This window comes from Anastrepha obliqua, chromosome 1 (genome assembly GCF_027943255.1).
Source record: "Anastrepha obliqua isolate idAnaObli1 chromosome 1, idAnaObli1_1.0, whole genome shotgun sequence".
Classification (NCBI taxonomy): Eukaryota; Metazoa; Arthropoda; class Insecta; order Diptera; family Tephritidae; genus Anastrepha; species Anastrepha obliqua.
The window spans coordinates 27,325,651-27,348,385 of record NC_072892.1 but is presented as its reverse complement, the minus strand read 5'-3'; the positions used below and the strand labels follow the sequence as shown (position 1 = coordinate 27,348,385).

Below are 22,735 nucleotides of genomic sequence, written 5' to 3'. Positions count from 1 at the left end.
CATTTGTATAATATAAGCCGATGATGTAGTCCCCCTTAAGAGACGAAAATTTGGGTATTTTCAGGAATTTTTTTGTACAATAAATTAATGAAAAACGATAATTAATTTTTTTAGGCTTTTTATTTAACTTCTTTTACATACAAAAATTAATTTTTTTATTTTAAAATTGTCGCTGGAGTTGACCCTTCCGGAAAATTGTACCTGGACGGTGTTGCCCATTTTGGTTCTTCTATTTATCTGAAGCACAACAACCAAAAAAATTAATAATCAATATGACTGCAGCTATGTCCCGCTACTAGAATAAAAAAAATTGATAAAATGGCGCGGTTTTGAATTTGACACTCTAAAAATCGAGTTTTTTTCAGTTCTTTAGTAAAGAAAAAAATGAAATAATTGTAATAATAAGATTATCATACGAGCGTAACCATCTAATAGCCATTGAAGTTGTGAACAACATAATTTCAGACGATTCGGTTGAATAGTTTTTTTTTTTTTTTTGACAACACCAGGCCGAAAAAAGTCGTTTCGGGAGTGAGTTTAAAGTTTGAGGTACAGGAGCGCGCGGACCACTCTCTTCCCAGTTAATGGGCTGTAGAAGCTATAATATCGGGAATTTCCGAATGAAAATTTCACAGTATATTCTTAAGATACTATACTTTCGAAATATCGAAAAAACAAAAAACCAATTTTTTGAAATTTCTAGACCACCGAGTACGCTTAAGGTACGCCTCCCATCTTACAGCAATAATCTACAATCAGATATGTATGCATTTCAGCAATGGTGCGCAACGAACTATTTATATCTCAATGATATAAAAAAATTAATGCAACATTTAACAGAAAGCCAAAGGTTTATTCAACTACAAATTAAATCACTGTGTACTAAATCGAAGTCACGAAATGAAATATCTGGGTGTTTTTTTGACGCCAAGCTATCATTGTGATTTCCTTGTCTCCAAAGTATTCCAAAATACTAATAAATTCGCAGATCCTCAAGCATTTAGTTACTTTTTATTGTCTTGATGAAAAGTCATTTCGAATATTGCGCGTTAAGAAAACCAAAAAATATATACAAAATTCGCTTTAAATACGATGGATTTGCCAAATGGTTCTCACCATTATATCGGCACATGAAAATTGCTAGACCTACAGTCATTGTCTGATAGAAAAATATACTTCTTGTTAATTTTTGTTTACAATTTTATCAAAGGCAACATTACTGTAATGGGCTTTCCAATCTCTTGCCTCTCATATATCGTCTTATAGTTTTAGAAATAATCGCTTGTTTGTTCGTTCAACTAACAAAACCAATTATTTTCAATGAATAAACCTGTCATCCGATATGCCCGATTGTGTAATAATTCAAACTTAATATTTTTGAAAAATTTAACTCATTTTATTAGTCTCTCTGCAGACTGAAAATAAATAAAAAAAATGCATATTTGCTGTATTGCATTTTGTATTTTCCAAATACAGTCTATTATTTATTTTTGAAACGATATGATCTAAAACTAATTAAATTTTTATTTAATAAGTTTAATGTCGTTATATAGTAAAAGTAAATTTCAAAAACTTTAAAAATTGTTTCCGGTTACTTTTTCAATAAATGTACATGTAAACTACGATGCAAACAAAAAATCGCACGTTAACTTTTACAAAAGTTGTGAATTCGGCATTTCGATAGCATTGAACATTTCGGAACCGTTGTATTTTATTCCCTCACAGTAGATAAATATTAAATAATATACTTCATTTCTAAGCTTCTATTGGAATAAAAAGTCGAATTGTACTCCGTTTTGTTAGAGTAGTAGTTGAGAAAATACAAAGATTTCATTTTTTTAGAAATTCAAGAAAGTGGTGTGGCTGCCTTTGACTTTTAAATAGCAACATACAATTTTGGTTTCATAACAGAAAGTCAATTAAACTATCTTAAAGCTACCCTAATCAATAAGCATAACTTTAAATCATTTGGAAACCATATTTATTCCTTTACGTATGGGTTCACCAATTATCTAATGAAGTAGGCGAAAAGTTTTAGCCGCGAAGTTTGTAATTTACTTGGAAAGAAGAGTGTGGCTTTGTTTTTTTACATGCTAATACATGTGTGAGGACTGCTGTTTTTAGTTACACAAGTGGTTAGAAGTCTTTTAACAGTGAAAGGCAGAAAACCGAAAATATGGCAACATTACGTTCTTTCGAAGAACGAAGTCCTAAATAGTCTGAGGGCCATTATTTTTTATTTGAAAAAACAATTATTCGATATGCCGTTTTACAAATTTGTGTTCCTTCCAAAACCAGTTGAAGCCGAATAAGATTATTTACAGTTAAAAATTATTTTAAAGTTGGTTGTTCTACATATTCACTGGTACTGCGATTGCTGTTGATGTGTTTGTCCGAAACCGAATGATTTTGATGCACCTTCCAACACCGTCGGATCTTCGGTTGGCGGTGTAGGATTCCGGAATTGTTCCGCCGAAAGACGTGTAAATAAAATTCCAACACCTTCGATTAATGCCAGCAGAACTCCTCCAATTATAGCACTACCCGCCATTGCAGGGATTCCTAAAGCGATAATGGGAAATTATATTAGCTTTCAAATCATGGTAAATCAAACAAATAAGATCTTTACTAGAGTCTAGAAAAATATATTTAAATCAGTATGCATAAAGTATGTTCTGCACACCTATGCAATAAGGAATTTTGGCAATCACTTGTTTATACTGCTAATATAGAAGTATTACATATATGCACATTTACATCGAATGAGATACTGTGAATAGAACATTTACACAACATGAAATAAGGGCTGGCGATAATTTTTGCATGCTTATACAACAAAAGTTCTTTTTTAGGTTATGAGATTCTTCCAGCAAACAACTAATGTTTACATCCTCCTCGAGGCTCTAACAACCTATTGCCTATAGAGCCTTTATTTTTAGTCCAACTTGTGCCTCATTATATAAAGGTAAAATTCGACGGCACACCAATACCGGCGGTTAACAACCTCAACATTTTGGGTGTTACCACTGACCTAACATCCCTCTCCGCTCCAGCTGAACTCAACCTGTTAAAAATGCATTAGCCAGGGCCTGGTGAACTGCTACAACAACTATTAATCTATACGCTCAATCTGCCAGTTCACTAATATTAAATATGAAGAAAACATCAAAACTTTGTCTAAAGCGATATATGTATGTCCTTGCATTGGCTCAAAGTGTGTATATAGTATAGATATTAAAATACTTTATGTTTATTATGAATACTTTAAATTCAGTGAATACAATAAACTGTTTCTGGTTTCAAGCGGTGGACGAATGCTCTTAGCCCTGGCCATCATATAAGCAAAATATACAAAAAACTTGTAAAACCCAATTTCAATAGTAAACAAAAGATTACTACAGGTCCTTAACACGTAGAAACTCACACAATACTTGCTTTTTAAAAAATGTATGCATATAAAAATCCAGGTATTATAATAATAATTACCATTTCTTGCTGCTAAAATTCCACCAGTTGCAAATCCACTTATTATGGAATTCCATGGATCCTCTTTTTTTCGGAAATGTACCAATGTGCAGTCTATAGTACTAAACATTCCTCCCCAAACTGCAAAATTTCCTGCAATCACTGGAGAGCGTATTTTGATAGCAGTCAAACTCCCAACCTATGTAAAATATTTTATTAGTTAACTTAATAATTTTATTGCCTTTTGTTTCTATACACTTAATTTATAATTATATGTTCATTATCAAAATAGTCAATACACTTTAAAAAGCATTTCACCTTACAACATATCACCGTATTTGATATATCAGTAAATGGCTGCCGAATACATGAACTCCGAACACTATTTTAGCTCTTTTAGAGTCAGCTAAAAAGACGTGTTATCTTTAGAACTGCATTCTAAGTGGAAAATAAATACATGATTTTGAAACTTCGGAGGAAAATGCTCAATAAACCAATTCGGTAATTTTTCATTCCGTCTTCATATTACCCTGACTCGTAAATGTCGCAAAAAACTAGTAATATTTGGGTAGTCCCTCTGATTACGAGTTATCGCAATTCCATTGCACATACACACATATATATATCAATTCAAACACCAGCGCACATGTCGCAGTAATAAAAATAAGCTTGGAAGCAAGTCAAAATACCGATGATGCAGCAAGACATCATAGAGATATCCCCATAAAAGGGATAGCGGGACATATTCTAGACTTTTGACTATTAACCATATTTCACCATATCCAAGCCAAATTTGTACAAAATAAATTTTTTCATATTGTTTGATTATAGTACGAACGTGGTGAATTACATTATATAAAATATTTACCATGCGTTTATTGAAGCCCGATGGCGCATTACGAAATCCTTTAATGGCTTGGAATACTCCACCTCCTATACAACCCATTGCGAAAGCACCACCACAATCATCAATAATCCTGAATGGACACGGTTCTCTAGCATATTCTTCCATCTGGAATTAATTGATTTTTATGTTGCTTTTTTTCTTTTGTCATTTCACATATATACCTTAACTAATACAAAATACTCGAACTTATACACAAATTTTAACGCTTAACGATTTTTAACCTCAAACCGTTAAAAAGAATTATTAGTTACGACTATTGTATGGTAATAGTGAAATGTAGTAAAATTAGAGATCCTCGATGTCTGTACTTACATGAAAGTATTTCTTTTTTACTCATGCTTTTATCGAGTGTATTAATTGGTATCGATACTTTTTTGCTGAATTTGCTATATAGTAGCCTTGTAGCAAGGCTCATTAATTATAGGTGGTAACACTAGACCAACAACAACGTGTTGTACATAAAAATATCAAGTTAAAAGAAAGTAAAAACGAAAAAAAAGACTAACTATGTTGCGCAGCCGAAATAAATTTTGAGTTAGAATCATACGACAATAGTGCGAATAGAACGGTTTTTCGTCATATAACTTTATGCTGACATCCACATGCACACGGTGAATGAAAAAAGCAATCAGCCAGTTTGCCAATATCACCTTTAGTAGATTTGCCTTGCTATTTAGCAAGAATGATATAATACAAGATTGCGTCTGCCAATTTCGCTGCCACGTCATACTCTGAGAATATACAAACAAAAGGAGGGGAAATCACTTGTTTGTAAAGAGGACGAGTGGTCTAGCAATAGAAACTACCAAACATTTTTTTATAATTCTTGCTTTCACAATATAACATGGTACTTCGTTCTCATTAGTTTGTATAGTTTATAGATTTTTGTTTTATTTACTACATATATACTCAAAGCGGCATTTAGTTCTAGTGGGTTGATTGCATAGTTTTTAAGATGTGCTGGTCACGAAGCGTGTAGTTTTCGAAGCGTTGATAATAGAATTGATATGGCGATATCTTCAGTTTACCGAATAATTAAGCAAGTAACGATATTTATCAGGTCTCTGAGACCGCAATACACAACTCAGCTTATTATCTTGCGCGAAATGCAATATGTAAATTTAAAAACAGCATGTTTCTTGGACTTTCCCTCTGATAACATTAACATCTAAAACTATGAATGTGTTGCTGGACTGATTATTGTTCGAGAATATTTTATTTTATTAGCTAAAATTTTATCTTTAACCACCGCATCACTAGGACCCCACTACGCTCAATCTGTGTCATGGCAATCTTTATCTGCTACTTACTTTAGGCACTTTTCCGGAATCGCCTGCTGCTCGATGAGCAATCTTTGTTTGAACAGTTTGCACAGCTTCTGGGAATGTGTTGAAAATCTCGAGTGGCTTTTCCTTATATAATTTCGCGCGCTCATGCCCTTTATGTGCATTGTGTATATTTTGGCGCAGTGACACACTATTCAAAAGCAACGAGATATAGCTTAATTTTGCTAGGCAGCCCACCTTTTCGTTACCATCATAACCTTCATAATCTGATACGTAGCCCAACAATATACTGTTTTTTGTTCTCACTCACAGTAAAACACTCCTCAACGAGCTTGGAAGTTATTATAAGAGGCTGCAATGGACATAAGCCTGCCCGCATATCTAACAAAATATGGAAATTTGTACCTTTTCGATGGCATTCTCTGCCATGGATTTTCCCGAAAGATTGTTCGATAACAGCCTATGGGTATTGATCTGCGGCAAGGATGACAGATTAACAGGTTTGACCAATCCGGTAAGGTGAAAAACAAAAATGTGGGAGCAACTTCGGCTGCCACTCCACCGAGTATTCGGCAGACGAATTCTGCCCGTACATTTCTCATGTATTTACACACTCGTCCAATAAAATATAATTGAAGTAAATTGCTTGCAGAAGTTGCAGTTGCACTAATGCTCTGAATTGTCGTATTAACTTTTGTTGGGACCTTTTTGCCGGCCGGTCATTTGCTTGCATTTTTTCTTATTGTTGGAAATAGGAGAGAACAAAGTAACAAAATTTTCGCTATAAAATTCATTAAAAGCTTTATTTTTCCAACGCTGAATTAACAGCAAATAATAATAATAATAATAAGCAAAGGACAAGCAGAGGTAGTGAACTGCTACAACAAATGTAACAAAGGGAGGTACCAAACAAACTGCACTTAGAGGTTTTAAATTGTGCTTTCATAATTTAAAAGATATCACTCCGTTGTGATTAGTTTACATTTCACAAATCACAATATTACCAAGCCATTCACTAAATTTTCACAAACATTTATATTTTCTCCTTTTTTTTTGTTCGGTTGTTTTGTATCGGAAAGGCAGTTGACGTCAGACTTGTAAAAATCGCGAGAAAAAAAATGTTTTTCAAAGGCGCCACCTAAGGTGCTCAATTCGCCTTGGGTGCCAAATTGAATCATGAATGCGCCGCGGAAACAGAATAATTTGCGAATTGTGGTGAGAACGTGGCATAACAAGTAAAAAATTTCAGTATCGAATTGTAAAAGTATCGACTTGACATCGTATCGAATAATGTGTTCCTACGTGTACCTTTTCTAAAGATTGTGAATTGTAGCAAGTGGAAATAAAATTCGTAGTCCGCGAATCTACGGAGATTCAATTTTTTCCATTATGAATCAACCTTCAAAAGTTATGTGGCGCAAATCTGTTGGGTTCAGCAGTTTGATAACGTTCACTATTCTCTTGATTGCGTGGCTGGCAGGTTTTTCATCTCGACTATTTGCTGTAATTCGTTTTGAATCCATAATTCATGAGTTTGATCCTTGGTTCAATTACCGTGCTACTGCTTATATGGTACAACATGGATTTTACAAGTTTTTAAATTGGTTCGATGAACGTGCATGGTATCCTCTGGGAAGAATAGTTGGTGGAACAGTGTATCCAGGATTGATGATAACTTCCGGTGGAATTCACTATGTATTACATTCTTTGAACATACCTATTCATATTCGGGATATTTGTGTGTTCTTGGCACCAGTATTTAGTGGGTTAACATCAATATCAACGTATTTACTCACTAGTGAATTGTGGTCTGAAGGAGCCGGTCTTTTTGCTGCAAGTTTCATTGCCATTGTACCGGGATATATAAGCCGGTCGGTAGCGGGTTCCTATGATAATGAAGGCATAGCAATATTCGCACTTCAGTTTACATACTTTTTATGGGTGCGATCAATAAAAACTGGGTCCATGTTTTGGGCAGCTGCTACCGCAGTATCATATTTTTATATGGTGTCTGCATGGGGTGGATACGTGTTCATCATTAATTTAATACCACTTCACGTATTTTTGCTACTAATTATGGGACGCTATTCCCCAAGACTTTTGACCAGTTATTCAACCTTCTATATTCTGGGTTTATTATTATCGATGCAAATACCTTTTGTTGGTTTTCAACCCATACGCACGAGCGAACATATGGCCGCTATAGGTGTGTTTGTCCTACTGCTCATTGTAGCTGTGTTGCGGCATTTGCAAAGCGTCCTGTCTCGGAATGAATTTCGTAAAGTGTTTTTGTTTGGAAGCGTTGTAGCTGCAATTATCGTATTTGTTGGCGTAGTTTCGTTGACTGCGTTAGGGGTAATTGCACCATGGAGTGGTCGTTTTTATTCGCTTTGGGACACAGGATATGCTAAGATACATATACCTATAATTGCATCAGTATCAGAGCATCAGCCAACAACTTGGTTTTCATTTTTCTTCGATTTGCACATACTTGTGTGTTCGTTCCCTGTTGGAATTTGGTACTGCGTTAAACACTTGAATGACGAACGTGTCTTCGTGATATTATATGCCATTAGTGCAGTTTACTTTGCTGGTGTTATGGTTCGTTTAATGTTAACGCTTACTCCGGTCGTTTGTGTACTAGCGGGTATCGCATTTTCTACCATATTGGAAGTATTCCTTAAAGAAGATAACACTTCAAAAACTTCTATACCAGGAGCAATTTCATCTAATGCGGAGGATCATGATGACAACAATGTGGAGAAAAGAAATCTTTACGATAAAGTAAGACACATTTTACACTTATTATTTCACATAACTAATTAATACACAAATAATAATATCTATAATTCACATACTTAAGTAATCCTATTGAAAAGTAGGTCTATGTTAATACGTATATCGTTATGTAAATATGTATATATGTAAATATTTTGCACTTTGGGTTAAAACCGTAGATAATTCAAATGAATGAGTAGTAGTCTCGTTAGTTTGAGATATTTTACACACATATTGTTGTTAACTCTTTTTAAGTTATATAAAATTAAAGGTTGTTGTTGTCCTACAAATTAGGTTTTGTTGCCCAGTTTATGTTATATGTATTTATATAATTATGTATATATATATATATATGTATTTCCCTACAATAATATTTTCATCTTCATAATTTTTATGTTTCATTTATGGATAATTTCATTTAAATCTTAATTTTTTAATTTTTTGTTTATTTATGTAGTTCATACTAATTGTGCTTCTTTTATTGTACATATGTTGTGTATATGGGTGATGTAAGCCTACTGGGGAACCGAGCACCCAAACTAAATGTGGAAGCTGAAATTTTCCAATTTGTATTTAAAAAATACCCAATTAGTGTCTCCTCCGGTGGGGCATCGCTGATGAAAGTTGTAAAAAATGGGCATTTTGACAGCGCTCACGAAAAAAAGAGTTTCGCGTCTAGTCATCTATGGTCTTAACAACGACTAATTGTGTGAAATGAGCGGGCAGAATTCTGCTGCCGAGTACCTGGTGACATGGCAGCCGAAGTTGCTCGCTCAATTTCGTTTTTCACCATAGCTGAAGGCCAACCTGGTGTCGTTTCCACGACAGTCGGTTCTACGTTACCGAAACGACCCGGATTTATATCCGGCCAAGGACTGTCACTCCAGCAGCATTCACCGTATGTAAGTATGGGGAATGTTTATGCTGCTACAACAACAACAAGCCAACCTGGTAATCTATCATCTTTGAGTGCACTCAACATTTTAATGTAGTGTGAACGTCAGAAGCAATTTTCGACAAAAGTTAAATTTAACGTTATGATGTCAAGAATGCATATAAACTGAACTGAACTCCTACTGTGACAAAAATGAATAAGAATCTTTCTGTTCAAAGTAATATATTGGGTTGGCAATTAAGTAATTCCGATTTTTTTTTTTGAAAATCAAAGACAATTCACAAAATCGAAATTTTTTTTCTTCACTCATCTTATAGTAAATCATTTCAAGAATGTTGTGTCAAAATTTTAAGTGGATCGGAGCAGAACTCTCAAAGTTATAGCCTTTGTAGGCACTCTACCTCGAATGCGGAGCATCGATAATTTCTCAGAGTCATTTTTTCAAACGCGTTTTTCCCGAAACGACTTCTTAAAAGTCGGTGCCAATCACAACTCCGAAACTATTCAACCGATTCTTTTCAAATTTGGCACACGTTTTCTAAATCAAAAATACCTCCCCCCTACACTGTTTTTAAGGTGGTTTTTCACTTACAAATATGGCGAAATTTTTCGCCAAAAATGCTCGTTTTACGTTTTTTTGCCACCAAAACTACAAAAATGAAAAAAAAAATTTTTATTAATGTAGGGGGGAGCATTACGTCATACTTTAACTGAAAAAATCGACTTTTTTAGTTTCAGATGATTCTACGACGAATGCCGATTGGCACCGCAGAGCACCTCTCGAAAAACATATCTCCAAAAAAAACTCTGTCATGGGCTTATTTGTCAATACTTTATTATTAATATTTTTTAAAAACTTATTGAAAAGATGTACAATAACATGCAACTGATTTTATTAAAGTATCTTAAGCCATATTTCTGTAAAAAATTAAAAAAAAAAAGTGTTTTTTTTTTTTAGCGCTCGTGAGGAACTCATGTATCGAGTTTTTGAACATAGCCAATTTGTTTTAAGTGATTTTCAGTGCATGTATGTGATACATGAAGTTTCTCTGCAATCTCACGTGTTGTACTGTGACGATCCGAATTGATTATCTATCAAATAACAAAATGTGTTTTACATTTTAACTAAGTCTGCAAACCTAAAAATTTAACTGAAGCCATCGATGAGTGAAATCCGCAATTACTTATTTACCAACCCAATAGTATAACCAGTTAAAATGTTTCTCGAAAACTTTAACTCAATTTTTATATTTCAAATTTTGTACAAAATATTTCAAAACCAGAATGTACAAAGTACATGCTCGAATTTGTTAATATCGAAGCAGAAGCCTAGTCTCGTCAACAAAAAATGTCAGAAATGAATCGTATTTTGTAGTCACTTGAAACTTGCACTTTGGGCTATAAAACTGAGTACGCTGAAAAATTCTGATTAAAAAGTAGAAAGTTTTGATGAAATTTTGGGTATTTTCGTTTATTCTTTCGAAAATTGGTTTATTTGTAGGCTTGCTTAGAGAGCCGTAGAACTCCACATAACATATGTATACTTAATGTTTAGGCTTACATGTACTAGAATTTAATTGTTAAAATATTTTGGAAATAACATTAAGCAGCGATATAAATTTTTTAATCGATTCATTGAAGCCATAACTTGTTCCATGATATTTTATGTAAAATATGTATTTAGCTCTTCGAGGTCTGGGTGGAATATTAAAAAACTAAAGAAGTAATAGTTCATCCATGTTGTCCTTTATAATACTAAGATTTTTTCTTCTATTTGAAAGGCTCAGTAAATTCAAAATTCAACAACAGAGGAACATTTGACGAAGAGCAAATTTAGTGAATTCTTTTTTAATTCCCTTCAAATTATCGCAATGAGCGATGAACTCGGTACCATCAGAGATTTCAGTAGGCATGAAAAGTTATTTTTAGGGTCAGCGGGTCAATGGTTCTCTTGGGAGTTCTGTTTGATAAATCCGATTTTAGAGCTGGCAGCGGGAATGATAATTGAAGCTTAATTTTGAGCGTGATAAAATCCTAAGCCTTTATCCGTATTAGCGCGGTTAAAATTAGCATGCGTATTATACAGTTAGTTGAACATAATTGAGCAGAGGTAAGGTGAAAACGTTATGATGTTATTTACATTTATAATAGTTTAGCGATAATCAACTGTTGCTACACCACGAGATAAGGCGATAGATATCTTTTCGTATATTTACGTAATCTTAAAAACTTCTAACGAAATGATTTAGGTTTAGGTCGCCGGCGTATTATAGTAAATACTTAAAAGTTTCTACGATATCGTTGATGAAGATTGATAAAGCAATAGGAATAAATGACAACTGTGCCACTTTTAACAACTAGCTTTCTGTTCTTCGGATACGATTCAAGCCAATTAAAAACAAATTAGTGGACTTCAAGTGGCAAGTGCATAACTTATGGTTTGTGCCTTAACTAAATTAGTATATAGAACATCCACCTGAAACCTATTTAATGTAAAATTAGAGAAAACGGCGAAGTTCATAGAAGTAGATCTACCAGGATAAAAGCCATGTTGCTATGTGCAAAGGTGTATTTGAATGCAGATAATAAGGAATTTTTAACTAATTTATCCAATAATTTCCGTGTTATTGAGAGTTTTACAATAATAAGGAGTAAACTGAAAAAATGTGGAAGAAAATTTAATAATTTTAAGATTTAGTATTTACAAAAATAGTATTTATGTATGTATATATTTAGTATTTACTAAAATATAATTTTTACCACAAAAAAAAAAATTATATTTGATATTAAATTAAAAAACAAAATTATAAAAATGGTTAAAGGAACCGAAGTCTTTAAAAACTACCAAAATTTTCAATATTGAATAAGTCAAAAATATTATTAAATTTTGTTTTAAATTATTGCAGTTCACTCCTTTTTATACTCAAGCCTACAAGTAAGCCAATTTTGAAAAGAACGAACGATAATTTCCAAAATATTTTGATCACTTGGCATGAAATCCATGAAATCGAGAAAACGGCATAAATGAAAAATTTACTATCTTCAGTTAAAAAAGCAAACATAAAGTTAAAAAAAAATAAAGTGTTTGTTAGTCCATTGCTACAATAAATCCGTTGCTATTTGATGTTAATATAGAACAGTATTTTTTACCCTGCCAATTTAAATAATTGAATAGGCATTTGTCGATTAGTTGATAGCATACGAGTACTATTACTTTTATCAGCTGAAGGTGTGGTTACTATTGCTGTGACTCATATGCAGTGTATTTTTATAAGTAAATCATTCATTTTAATCAGTAAATCTATAAAAATGATATATTTTTATATCTTTTTGCCTTACTTAACTTATGTTTGAACTCACAATTTTTTTCAGGCTGGAAAAATAAAGTTTCGTCCAAAACATGATTCACAACATGAGGCACGAGGTGGAATTGGCTCTAACCTGAAAAGCGTTATTATTCTCGCCATTTTAATGATACTGATGATGTTTGCAGTACATTGTACATGGGTTACAAGTAACGCTTATTCAAGCCCATCCATTGTTCTTGCCTTTCATAACAACCAAGACGGGTAAGTTCATTTCTTTTGAAAATTCTATTCATGTATTTGTATTATTTATGTATATGTACATATGTATATTATTATGTATACATAAATGAACTTGGACACATTTCTAGTTCTAGCATTTGCAAAATTTAATTTGTCTCTTACCATTTCGCATGGAAACTTCAATTACTCCTTAATTGAATCTTACCTAAGGTGACCAACCGTGCCAAATTGTGCGGAACCATCCGTAATAGCTGTTACAATCCCGTACTATAAAAATTATTGTAGTTGTCTCGTGAAACCCCTAATATGTGTGGCATTCTATTTACTTATAGTATCGGTTTCATTATTTCAAGTTTGAATTTAAGTGCGAAGCGTTGGTTTGCCTATTCATTCTATTATTGTTTTTATTTTCCTATAATTGGAGAAGGTATTGCACTCGATTCGTTTTTTTTCAAATATCAACTTCCAGGGTTTAAAATTGCTTACATATTTTCTACAGCTGTCATTGTGTTGGTGGTTTACGAAAAAAATCAACCAATGACACTTCGTTGCCGTATGAAAAAGGACTGATTGGACGAGTGTGTGAATATGTGTGAAATGATCGTGCAGATTTCGGCTGGCAATAAGATTGTGTTAGTGGTATACGAAGATTTATGAACACAGTATCGCTCATTTTGCCGCGTTGCTATCTGATTGGATGAGTGTGTGAAATGATCGTGCAGAATGCCCAAGCGACGGGGCAGCCAAAGTTCCGCTCGCAATTTTCTTTTTCACCATAGCTAAATAGCAAACCTGGTACTCTATCATCCTTGTTGCACAGCATGTAACTGCAAGGGTTTTTCTTAGCAATAAAATCAAACAAATATTTCGCCTATTTAATTGACCAATATAAAGTAAATTTCAAATTTATATGCAAATAATATTTTATTGCTTAGTTCCTACACTCTTTTTTTTTTACTACGACTACGCGTACTAATCTTTGAACAATCTAAAAATGCATACTTGATAAAAAAATTCAATAATAATAAAAGAAAACTTAAATTATACATCATATCTATAAATCTCCACATTTATACATCATATGACTGAAGCAGGTTTGATGCATTGGACCGACTAGTAGCGCAGTACACATGTACACGCCAAACAAGACAATGGTCGATTGCCTAATTTTCTAATTTGATCGGTGTTTCAGCATATAAGGCTTTTGTTAATTATATGGAGTTAAATCTTGAATGGACCAACTGGAAATATTTTAAACGTAGGCTTTTTTGGTGGACTTATGGAAAAAATCCAGGGAACAGGTACAACGAACAATCCAGGACCATCAAATAAAAATAGTGCCCTTATTTTTGCTCCATTTCCAAGCTCAGTGCTTTATGTTCATGAACATGAACTTGAACTCAAACTCCTTTGAAAATTTTTACCTGCTTTCCTTGTTTGTTTAGATCTCAATTTTAGCCTGTCGCTGTATGACATATCGCCTGCCTTCTTTATGATAATGGCGTTCGATTTAACCGAACACGTTTAGCTACGCTTTATTAGCTGTATTAGCGTTTTCACGGTCCATTCGTTGTGAGCTATTTATTAAGCGTATTTAGCCACATAAGTACTTCCGCTCCACTTTGGCTTGCTAACTTCACTTTTCAAGGGGTCTTCTATGTCTCTTAAGAGGTTTCATACTCGGGAGGAGAAGTTTTGCTGGATTTTTAATCTCTCGGCCTTTTTGTGTACGCTTCCTTTCCACTTCAAAAGCTTCACTTTTTTGTAGATCTCCACAATCTCGTCCCCCAAGTCGATCTTTTCGGCGATGTATACAGTGCCTTAGAAGAGCCATCAAACCGACAAGACATCTCAATTTGCCACCTAAGAGAAGAAGCACATCTTTATTAGGAGTGTAATCAAAAGACGTTTTCAAATTGCCGATATTTTTTGTTGCTCCCTCATAATCCGTTGCCTGATTTCGTGGTTTCTGTATGACTGGAAACTATATAGAAACTTTAGTGTTTTTTCACTGCAAAATCATTTAAATAATCTAACAGAGTGGAGCGTCAGAAAAAAATGTCACTGAATATAAAAAAATAGTATTATATGACCCTCTCAAAATCTCATAATCGTATCCCTTCACATTATTCGGCCTTAAATTTCGAACTTTCAACAGTTATGGAGTTTTTGGGTATAGGAGTCTTATTAGATTCAGGTTTTACTTTCGTTATTAAATTGTAAATTGTGTGTTTCCTAGAGCCTATTCCAATTTAGCATTCCTAAAGCGCTACTCGAAAGACTTCGTTCTCTACACTAGAAATTTGGTTTATAACTTTTATTCGTTAAAAATATGAAAGACTACAAGCGCTACTCGAAAGACTTTAAGGGTTCCTAGTTGGTTAAAAAAAGGAGTATGCTCACTAATCTGGAATACATTATCTAACTTCCATGCTGATTGAAGTGAGTGAGTCTAACATATGTAACTTCATTCGTTTTGTTCTGCAGTCGCTGCATTTCCGAAACTCCTTTCAAATACGCGGAGCCTTTTATCTTTAATATTTATATATAACACTGTGATTATTAGTGGTTTAATCTGAGTTTTATTTTTATTTGCAGGTCTCGTAATATATTAGATGACTTCCGTGAGGCTTATTATTGGCTTTCACAAAATACGGCAGACAATGCTCGAATTATGTCATGGTGGGATTATGGATATCAAATAGCTGGAATGGCAAACAGAACAACGTTGGTTGACAATAATACTTGGAATAATAGTCATATAGCTTTAGTAGGAAAAGCAATGTCATCTACAGAGGAAAAATCTTATGAAATAATGACGTCATTGGATGTTGATTATGTGCTTGTCATATTCGGTGGAGTTATTGGTTACTCCGGCGACGATATTAATAAATTTTTGTGGATGGTACGAATAGCAGAGGGAGAACATCCGAAAGATATCAAAGAAAGTGATTACTTCACTGACAGGGGAGAGTTTCGGATAGACTCAGAAGGTGCACCCGCCCTTCTTAACTGCCTCATGTATAAGCTTAGTTATTACCGATTTGGAGAGCTTAGACTTGATTACAGGTAAGTTAAAAGTGTTTGTGTATGAAAACTAATTATTTTTCTATATATGGCATATGTATGTGTGTTTAAGTGTATTGTTGATATGACCACTTTGAAATAGTAAATCACACGTCGATACACCACGATCCACAAGACTGAGTTTAAGCAAATTAAGAACTAAGGTTACTTGTAAGAACTTTCAGCAATGAAAGCTGATAAATTTGCAATCTATTTGACATACCAAAGTTTACGAAAAAATTTAATTATAGAAAAATTGCAAAAGTTCCAATAATGAGTTTTATTTATTGTCATGAAAAAACTCCTCATAAAAAATGTCTGCCGTTCTGAGTCAGCTTAAAACTGTAGGTCCCTCCATTTGTGGAACAACATAAAAACGGATACCACAAATAGGAGGAGGAGCTCGGCCAAACAACTAACAGAAGTGTAAGTGCCAAGTTTTGTTCTTAATACGTTTTACGACACTGTATCGTGGACCTCGGTCCACGCGATTTGTCTATCCCATTGATCGACATTCCTTTAACATTTTGTGGTTTCTCCACCTGTGTTATTTATTTTGCTAAATAAGGTTGTATCTGAGTCGAAGTTCCCCCAAGTGGGCCACCTAAAGTTGACTTCGAATTTTTTTTTTCATTAGTCGAATGCATTTGCATTAATCTTTATTTTTCAACGAGTTATTTTATGCAGGCTTTTATACTTTTAGTTTAAAGAAAAAAAATGCATTATTGTCTCTGTAGACGGCTGTAGTGATGGATGGATCTCGTAAAATATCGATCAAACAATTTAAATTTTATTTCACACTAAAAAATTCTTTTGCTGTGTTATTCCATTCAGTTGTGAGTTACAGGATGTTTATAATGGAAGTCAACAAAGTGAAAATTCGGTGCATTTTACATTTTTTCTTTGATAAGGACGAAATGCAAGCCAGGTCGCTGAAACTGTGAATGGTGTTTATCAAGGCAAATCTATTCAAGGTGGTAGCATTCGAGCAACAACAAAATTTTTCAAATTAGAACTGTCAAGGGAAAGAGAATAGAAGAATGGAATGAATGACAAATAGATGCAATTATTTTGTCGCACATTTACAGCACAAGAACAACTTTTCGTCATTCAGTTTTTCTGACATTTCAAAATTAAAGGCGAGTTGAAGAACAAGCAACCAACTACTCTCATCACACCACCTTCTATAGATGCGCCTTGGTGTTTATGGTGCCGATAATATAGCAGCTAATTACACCGCGTTACACACATTCTGTCCTATGAACCAAATATACTTTTTCGGAAAGGGGATAAAAAATAAAAATACACGTGTATCGGCGATTTTCATGTACACGTCACAATTTTTTTTGTTTGTATTTTATAACTTTAAACGAGCAATTCTTGTATGCATATCTGTATAGCCCCACGATCTCAGGATTAGCTTAACGGATTTGAATGAAATTGGGCACACAGATAGTGTATCACATTTCTAGACTTTTCACCTAGGTGTTGTCACTGACAATGTTTCACAGGGTTGCCACCTGTTCGAAATTAAAAAAAAAATTGCATGATATATGCTGATGTGGGTATCAAAAGAAAGGTATTTCACTCCGCATTACAATAGAGATATAAAACCCCGAATTTTTTTATTAATTTTATTATATTAAAATTCAAAATTGTTACATTAAAAATTTTAATGCTTTTAAAGAAACTTAGGTCTTTTATTTTTGCGTTTGTAAGCATTTGTGTCAGTATCGCGACAAATAGACCAACAGTATTCGCCAAGCATATGCGTAATGTCTTGTCCTTTAAAGCGCTTTTCAATAGCCGCAATGTCCTGATGGAACCTTTTGCCATGTTCATCGCTACAAGCTCCTAAATCACCAGGGAAACAATCTAAATGATTGTGAAGGAAATGGATCTTTAGCGACATTAATATACCCATTTCGCCATATGCCGAAATCATTTCTGCAACAATATTTTTATAATTGTCAGCTTGTTTTTTGCCAAGAAACTGCTCAATAACGGCAACTGTGCCTTTCCATGCACGTTGTTCGATAGCATTCAATTTTGATTAAAATTCATAACTTGCAACTATTTTTTATCTGCGGACCACTGAAAACACCTTAAATTATATACATCATTAAAAAAATAAAGTTACTATATTAAAAGTCTTCGTTTAAAAAATACCTGCATGAATCTTTGCACCGCTCAGTTTCGGAAAAATATTGCGCAAACTTGCAATCGCCTCGCCCTCACGATCCAGTTTTTTAACAAAATTTGATACGACACCGAGCTTAATGTGTAGTAATGGCAAAATGATTTGCGATGGCTGCACTAATGATAGATTATACTTTCTACGCGTACTTTGTAGCATGTTCGCGGCTTCCACTTAAATTCAGTGTAATGCTGATCTCTTTTGCAACCTTCCGATGTACACAAAAAGCACTGGTGGGTTGGAAATCCACGCTTAAAATTCAAGAAAATCTGAGAATTGATAAATTTTTTTTTTTTTTTAATTTTACATAATAAAAACATTTCCACGAGTCTGCCTGCAGGGATTCAGCGCGATACACGTGTATTTTTATTTTTTCTCCCCTCTATATTTGGTTCATAGGACAGAAAAAAAGTTGGTTTTTGTAACGCAGTGTTATATGCAACTTTGGTTTCGTCGATTACATTCAGGCATTTTTGATGTTAAAGATGCATCTCGCACTAGGAGGCCTGACATAAAATCAGAGAAATAATCGAGTTGACCGGCGTGTTAGTAGCCGTAGCATCGCCCAGGAGCTAGAGCCATAGAACAGTTTTAAACCATTAATATTTTTTATTGCGACCAAGCGAGGTCAGTGTTGCTTCTTTTTCTTAACTTAAATGGTCTTCTCATTTTAAACAATTTATTCATAGGTAAAATCAGCTATATTTATTTTATTTATTTATGTATTTTCAAAAAGTCAATAAACTTCAAAGGTTGTTACTGACTAAGACAGACGATAACTTAGAACTAAGTACAGAAAGCACTAAAATAAAATTGAATTTAGTAATTTAGAAAACACATTCCTGGCCAAAAAAAGAAGAATTCGAAATCTTGTTGAGTTCTCGCAGTGAACGCGCTAATGGTGCGTACTAAAGGACTTTATGTGAAAAAATTAAAACAAAATGTTCTCGCAGGAATAAGAAATTAGAAGAAATTAGAATTAGAAATAAGATAGCTAGCAGTAATGCCGGGTAATCAATTACACAAATTTTGGCACCAATTAAACGTTTTACTATCACCGTCGCCGATGTAGTTGGTATATTTAATATTATACAATGATACAGATCTGGCAAACATTTCGACAATAGAGTCAACTTCCATTTTACCACTTGAGCCTTCATGGTTACATTGGCACTCTTCTTGGTGGCTAAAGTACCATTGCTCATACTCAGTCGTATTTTTTTTAACTTCCCAGTACTCACAAGCTTTACAGTACTTACACTTGACAGATACATCGATAATTTTACCCGTGTGCCATCCAATCAAAGAAGATACGCCATAAAGAGACGAGAATCCCCTTTTTCGCCAAGAGCCATCACCAGAAACTGTAATTCCTCCTTCTTCACCTTTTTCACGGCTTTCATTTATCTCTTCTTCTGCTGCTTTCTTCATGGAAATATCTCTAACAGCAGTGCTTGCGACGTGTAACAAGTTAACTATTTTATCATAGAAAGAATGAAAAATAGGTCGCGGTAACTCCATAAAAGCACAGAATTTTTTTATGCCATTGAGCCCTATACCAAGTATTCTCATAGCTAAAACAATTCGTCGATTAATTTCGTAGGCTTTATTAATAAACTTACAACTTGGAACCTCAACATAATTGCAATTCGGGCATACGATAACTATCTTAAAACCAAGCCCACGTGGACTTTTTTGCTCAAAAGTTACATCTGCATCACACGTTTTACACTTTATGTATTGAGCTATTGTTGAAAATACCATTATAAAATTCAAAATGCAATAACCAGCAGCATAGTCAATATTAAATTCATCATCAGATTGTTTTAATTTTTTAGCAGATGCACTCACACCTGGTACATCACTTTCAGCTTCAAATCGATTCAGTGGTCTTCGCTTTTTCACGTTGCTCCGACGCCTTGTAACAAACGATCCTTTTGTACCTTTATGACCTGTATACACTTTTTTATCACTCACTCTATTTATCATGTTCAGAATTTCACTATTATTAAGCAAAAATCAAAAAAAAATTATAAATGAAAAAAATCACACGAATATTTCAAAAAATTAATATTTTTGACAATGTTCAACAAAAAGAGAGATATTTCCTCATGCTCCAACGACTAACAATTCGTAACTAATAGTCGTGTTAAAGACGTCAGAGGCGCTCGCGCAAAAGTGCGAAATATTAGAGATAAACATTTTTTTCACGCATAGGACTTTTTGTTTTATATTCTAAAGAGTTTAAAGCATCTTTTAAGCAAAAAAAAGAATTTCGATATTTTGAAAATCCTAGAGTGGCCTAACCCCTTAATGAAATTGAGCTTAACTCAACCATTATTAACTTTTTCCAACTGATCACTCGTAAATTTATTAATTAGTTATCATTTCATAAAGAAATATTAAGAATTAAATTTTTTGAAACGAAAAAAAACGCAATCTACAGTCCTTTACAATAGATTATTTAATCTGGATTGATATGTATGCGGATGAAGCGGAGTTAAATGAAACATAGCGAAGTTTGGGCTTTTGACTAAAAATTTGGCTTTATTAAAACGCACTGCATACTCACTACAGTTCTTAACGGTTAAGTCTATAGTACATACTAATATATACCTATGTAATATATATACAAATACACGTACACATATACATGCATTTAGTTTCCTTCTAAGTTAATCGTTAATGGAATTTCTAGTTTCTAAATAATTTACCTCAACAATTTATTTGGATTATAATTTTAGGGGCCCAGCAGGATATGATCGAACGAGAAACGCAATAATTGGAAACAAGGACTTTGATCTTACTTACCTTGAAGAAGCGTATACTACTGAACATTGGCTGGTGCGAATTTACCGTGTAAAGAAACCGTACGAATTCAACAGGCCTTCATTAAAACTCAGTGAAAGAACATTAGCGCCAACAAATTATATATCAAAAAAGGTGTGATAATTCGTAAAGAATCTATAATTCTTTTTTACAACTTTTTTTGTTTTGCAGAATTCCAAACGCCGTAAAGGATATATAAGAAGTCGACCAACTGTGATTAAAGGCAAACGGTCTAAGAAATAACCAAAAATGCAAATTAATATAAGTGGATTGTATTATATTTAAATACACCATAAAAAGTTCACATTTCCAAACAAACCTCACTTTTAGCGAAATATGAAATCTTATAATTTGATTACAATAATACAATTTTGTTGTATAGGAAGTGTACCAGAATATAATAAGATCATTTTTAGAAACGTTGTCTGTTTGTCTGTTAAACACGAGAATTTCTAAAACTATCACTATTATTCACACGAATTTTCAGCGAGTTTTCTCGGTTAGTTTGTACGTGGATTACGGCAATATATTGGATTCAGAATCAGATTTGTATCAGAATCGGTTCATAGAAAAAAGATAATTTAATTTTAGGGTTTATTATCCTCCGACAATGACTGGTACCTACCACGAGATGGAAAATTTTTTATTTTCTTCTCTTTCGTTGCTTTTAATATTATTGTTATTTATATTTGTTATATATGTATATATATATTACTAGGCGGCCGTCGTAGCCGAATGGGTTCGTGCATGACTACCATTCGGAACTCGAATTTCGAATTCGAATTTTTAGGCAGAAAAATTGTTGAACCAATTTGAAAAATTCTTCCGTTCTTTAACAACGCAGAGTATATGAATTAGTGCGGTACTTATTTTTTTTCTTTTTTTTTCATTTTCGGATGAAAACTTTACAAGCTTGTGTTTGCGTGTTGATCGATATATTTTTATGATTCGTTTTGGTTTCTATAAAGCTACACTCATATCCGTACAGTTAGTAAACTTGTTTCTAAAGAATTATAGGGTCTAGCAGGTATAGGACTCAACAGGTAGACTATATCTTTAGTATAAATACAATACATACCCGTAAAAATTTGGCATTTATTCTGATATTAATTTATGTTTGTACACAAGGTCGTTAAATTTGTCGCTGGAATAATTTATTTGTTACAAAAAAGCGGAAGTGAATTGTTCAATTTTATTATTTTCGATATATAATTTACGGAAGGGTTTAATTTTTCACATATGAAATATGCAGCATTTACGTAGGGCGTATGGCAATATTTCTTTAATGCTGCCGTATAATAGATGATATTTGTTCGGGAAAACGAAACATCAATAAATTATGCGAATTTTAAGAATGCAGCAAGAGCAAAGAGTAATATATTTTACTATCGTGGAAATAACTAAAAAAATGGGATTTGGTAAATCTGTCATCGTATATGAAAAGGTTTACACTGGCTTCATTGCGTTAAGCAACAGTAAAACACGAGTTTAAATTTTCCTCTTTTTCTTCACACGTAAAGAAAAGAAGCGATATGCTCGTCGTACTGTTAAGCAAAGTGATAGCCGGTTCGTATGGGATTGCTTTTAATATGTTTGGAATAGCTGAGCCTTGATGGAGCATTAAATTATCGATTCTAGAGTAATATTTATGGTTAATATAAATTACCTTGGCTTACAGGACGATCTGTCTGTAACGATTGTCACAGTGTTGGAATGGTAGGTAAACAGTATGATTACAATTTTGATATACTTGGAAACTATTTT

At 33.6% G+C, this 22,735-nt stretch overlaps 2 protein-coding genes across 2 annotated transcripts; one reads left to right on the top strand and one right to left on the bottom strand.

The window, feature by feature from the left end:
• Positions 1-2,215: 2,215 nt before the first annotated feature.
• Positions 2,216-4,686, bottom strand: LOC129235701 (mitochondrial import inner membrane translocase subunit Tim17-B). Its single transcript, XM_054869692.1, has 4 exons — positions 4,534-4,686; positions 4,334-4,477; positions 3,487-3,664; positions 2,216-2,562 (listed from the first exon to the last, which is right to left on the bottom strand). The coding sequence occupies exons 2-4, from the start codon at positions 4,475-4,477 to the stop codon at positions 2,360-2,362; spliced, it is 525 nt and encodes a 174-aa protein (XP_054725667.1). The 5' UTR covers positions 4,534-4,686; the 3' UTR covers positions 2,216-2,359.
• A 2,216-nt stretch (positions 4,687-6,902) lies between these two features.
• On the top strand, positions 6,903-21,390 carry LOC129235699 (dolichyl-diphosphooligosaccharide--protein glycosyltransferase subunit STT3B). Its single transcript, XM_054869690.1, has 5 exons — positions 6,903-8,442; positions 12,704-12,900; positions 15,478-15,948; positions 20,887-21,085; positions 21,143-21,390. The coding sequence occupies exons 1-5, from the start codon at positions 7,048-7,050 to the stop codon at positions 21,212-21,214; spliced, it is 2,334 nt and encodes a 777-aa protein (XP_054725665.1). The 5' UTR covers positions 6,903-7,047; the 3' UTR covers positions 21,215-21,390.
• The last annotated feature ends 1,345 nt before the right edge of the window (positions 21,391-22,735 follow it).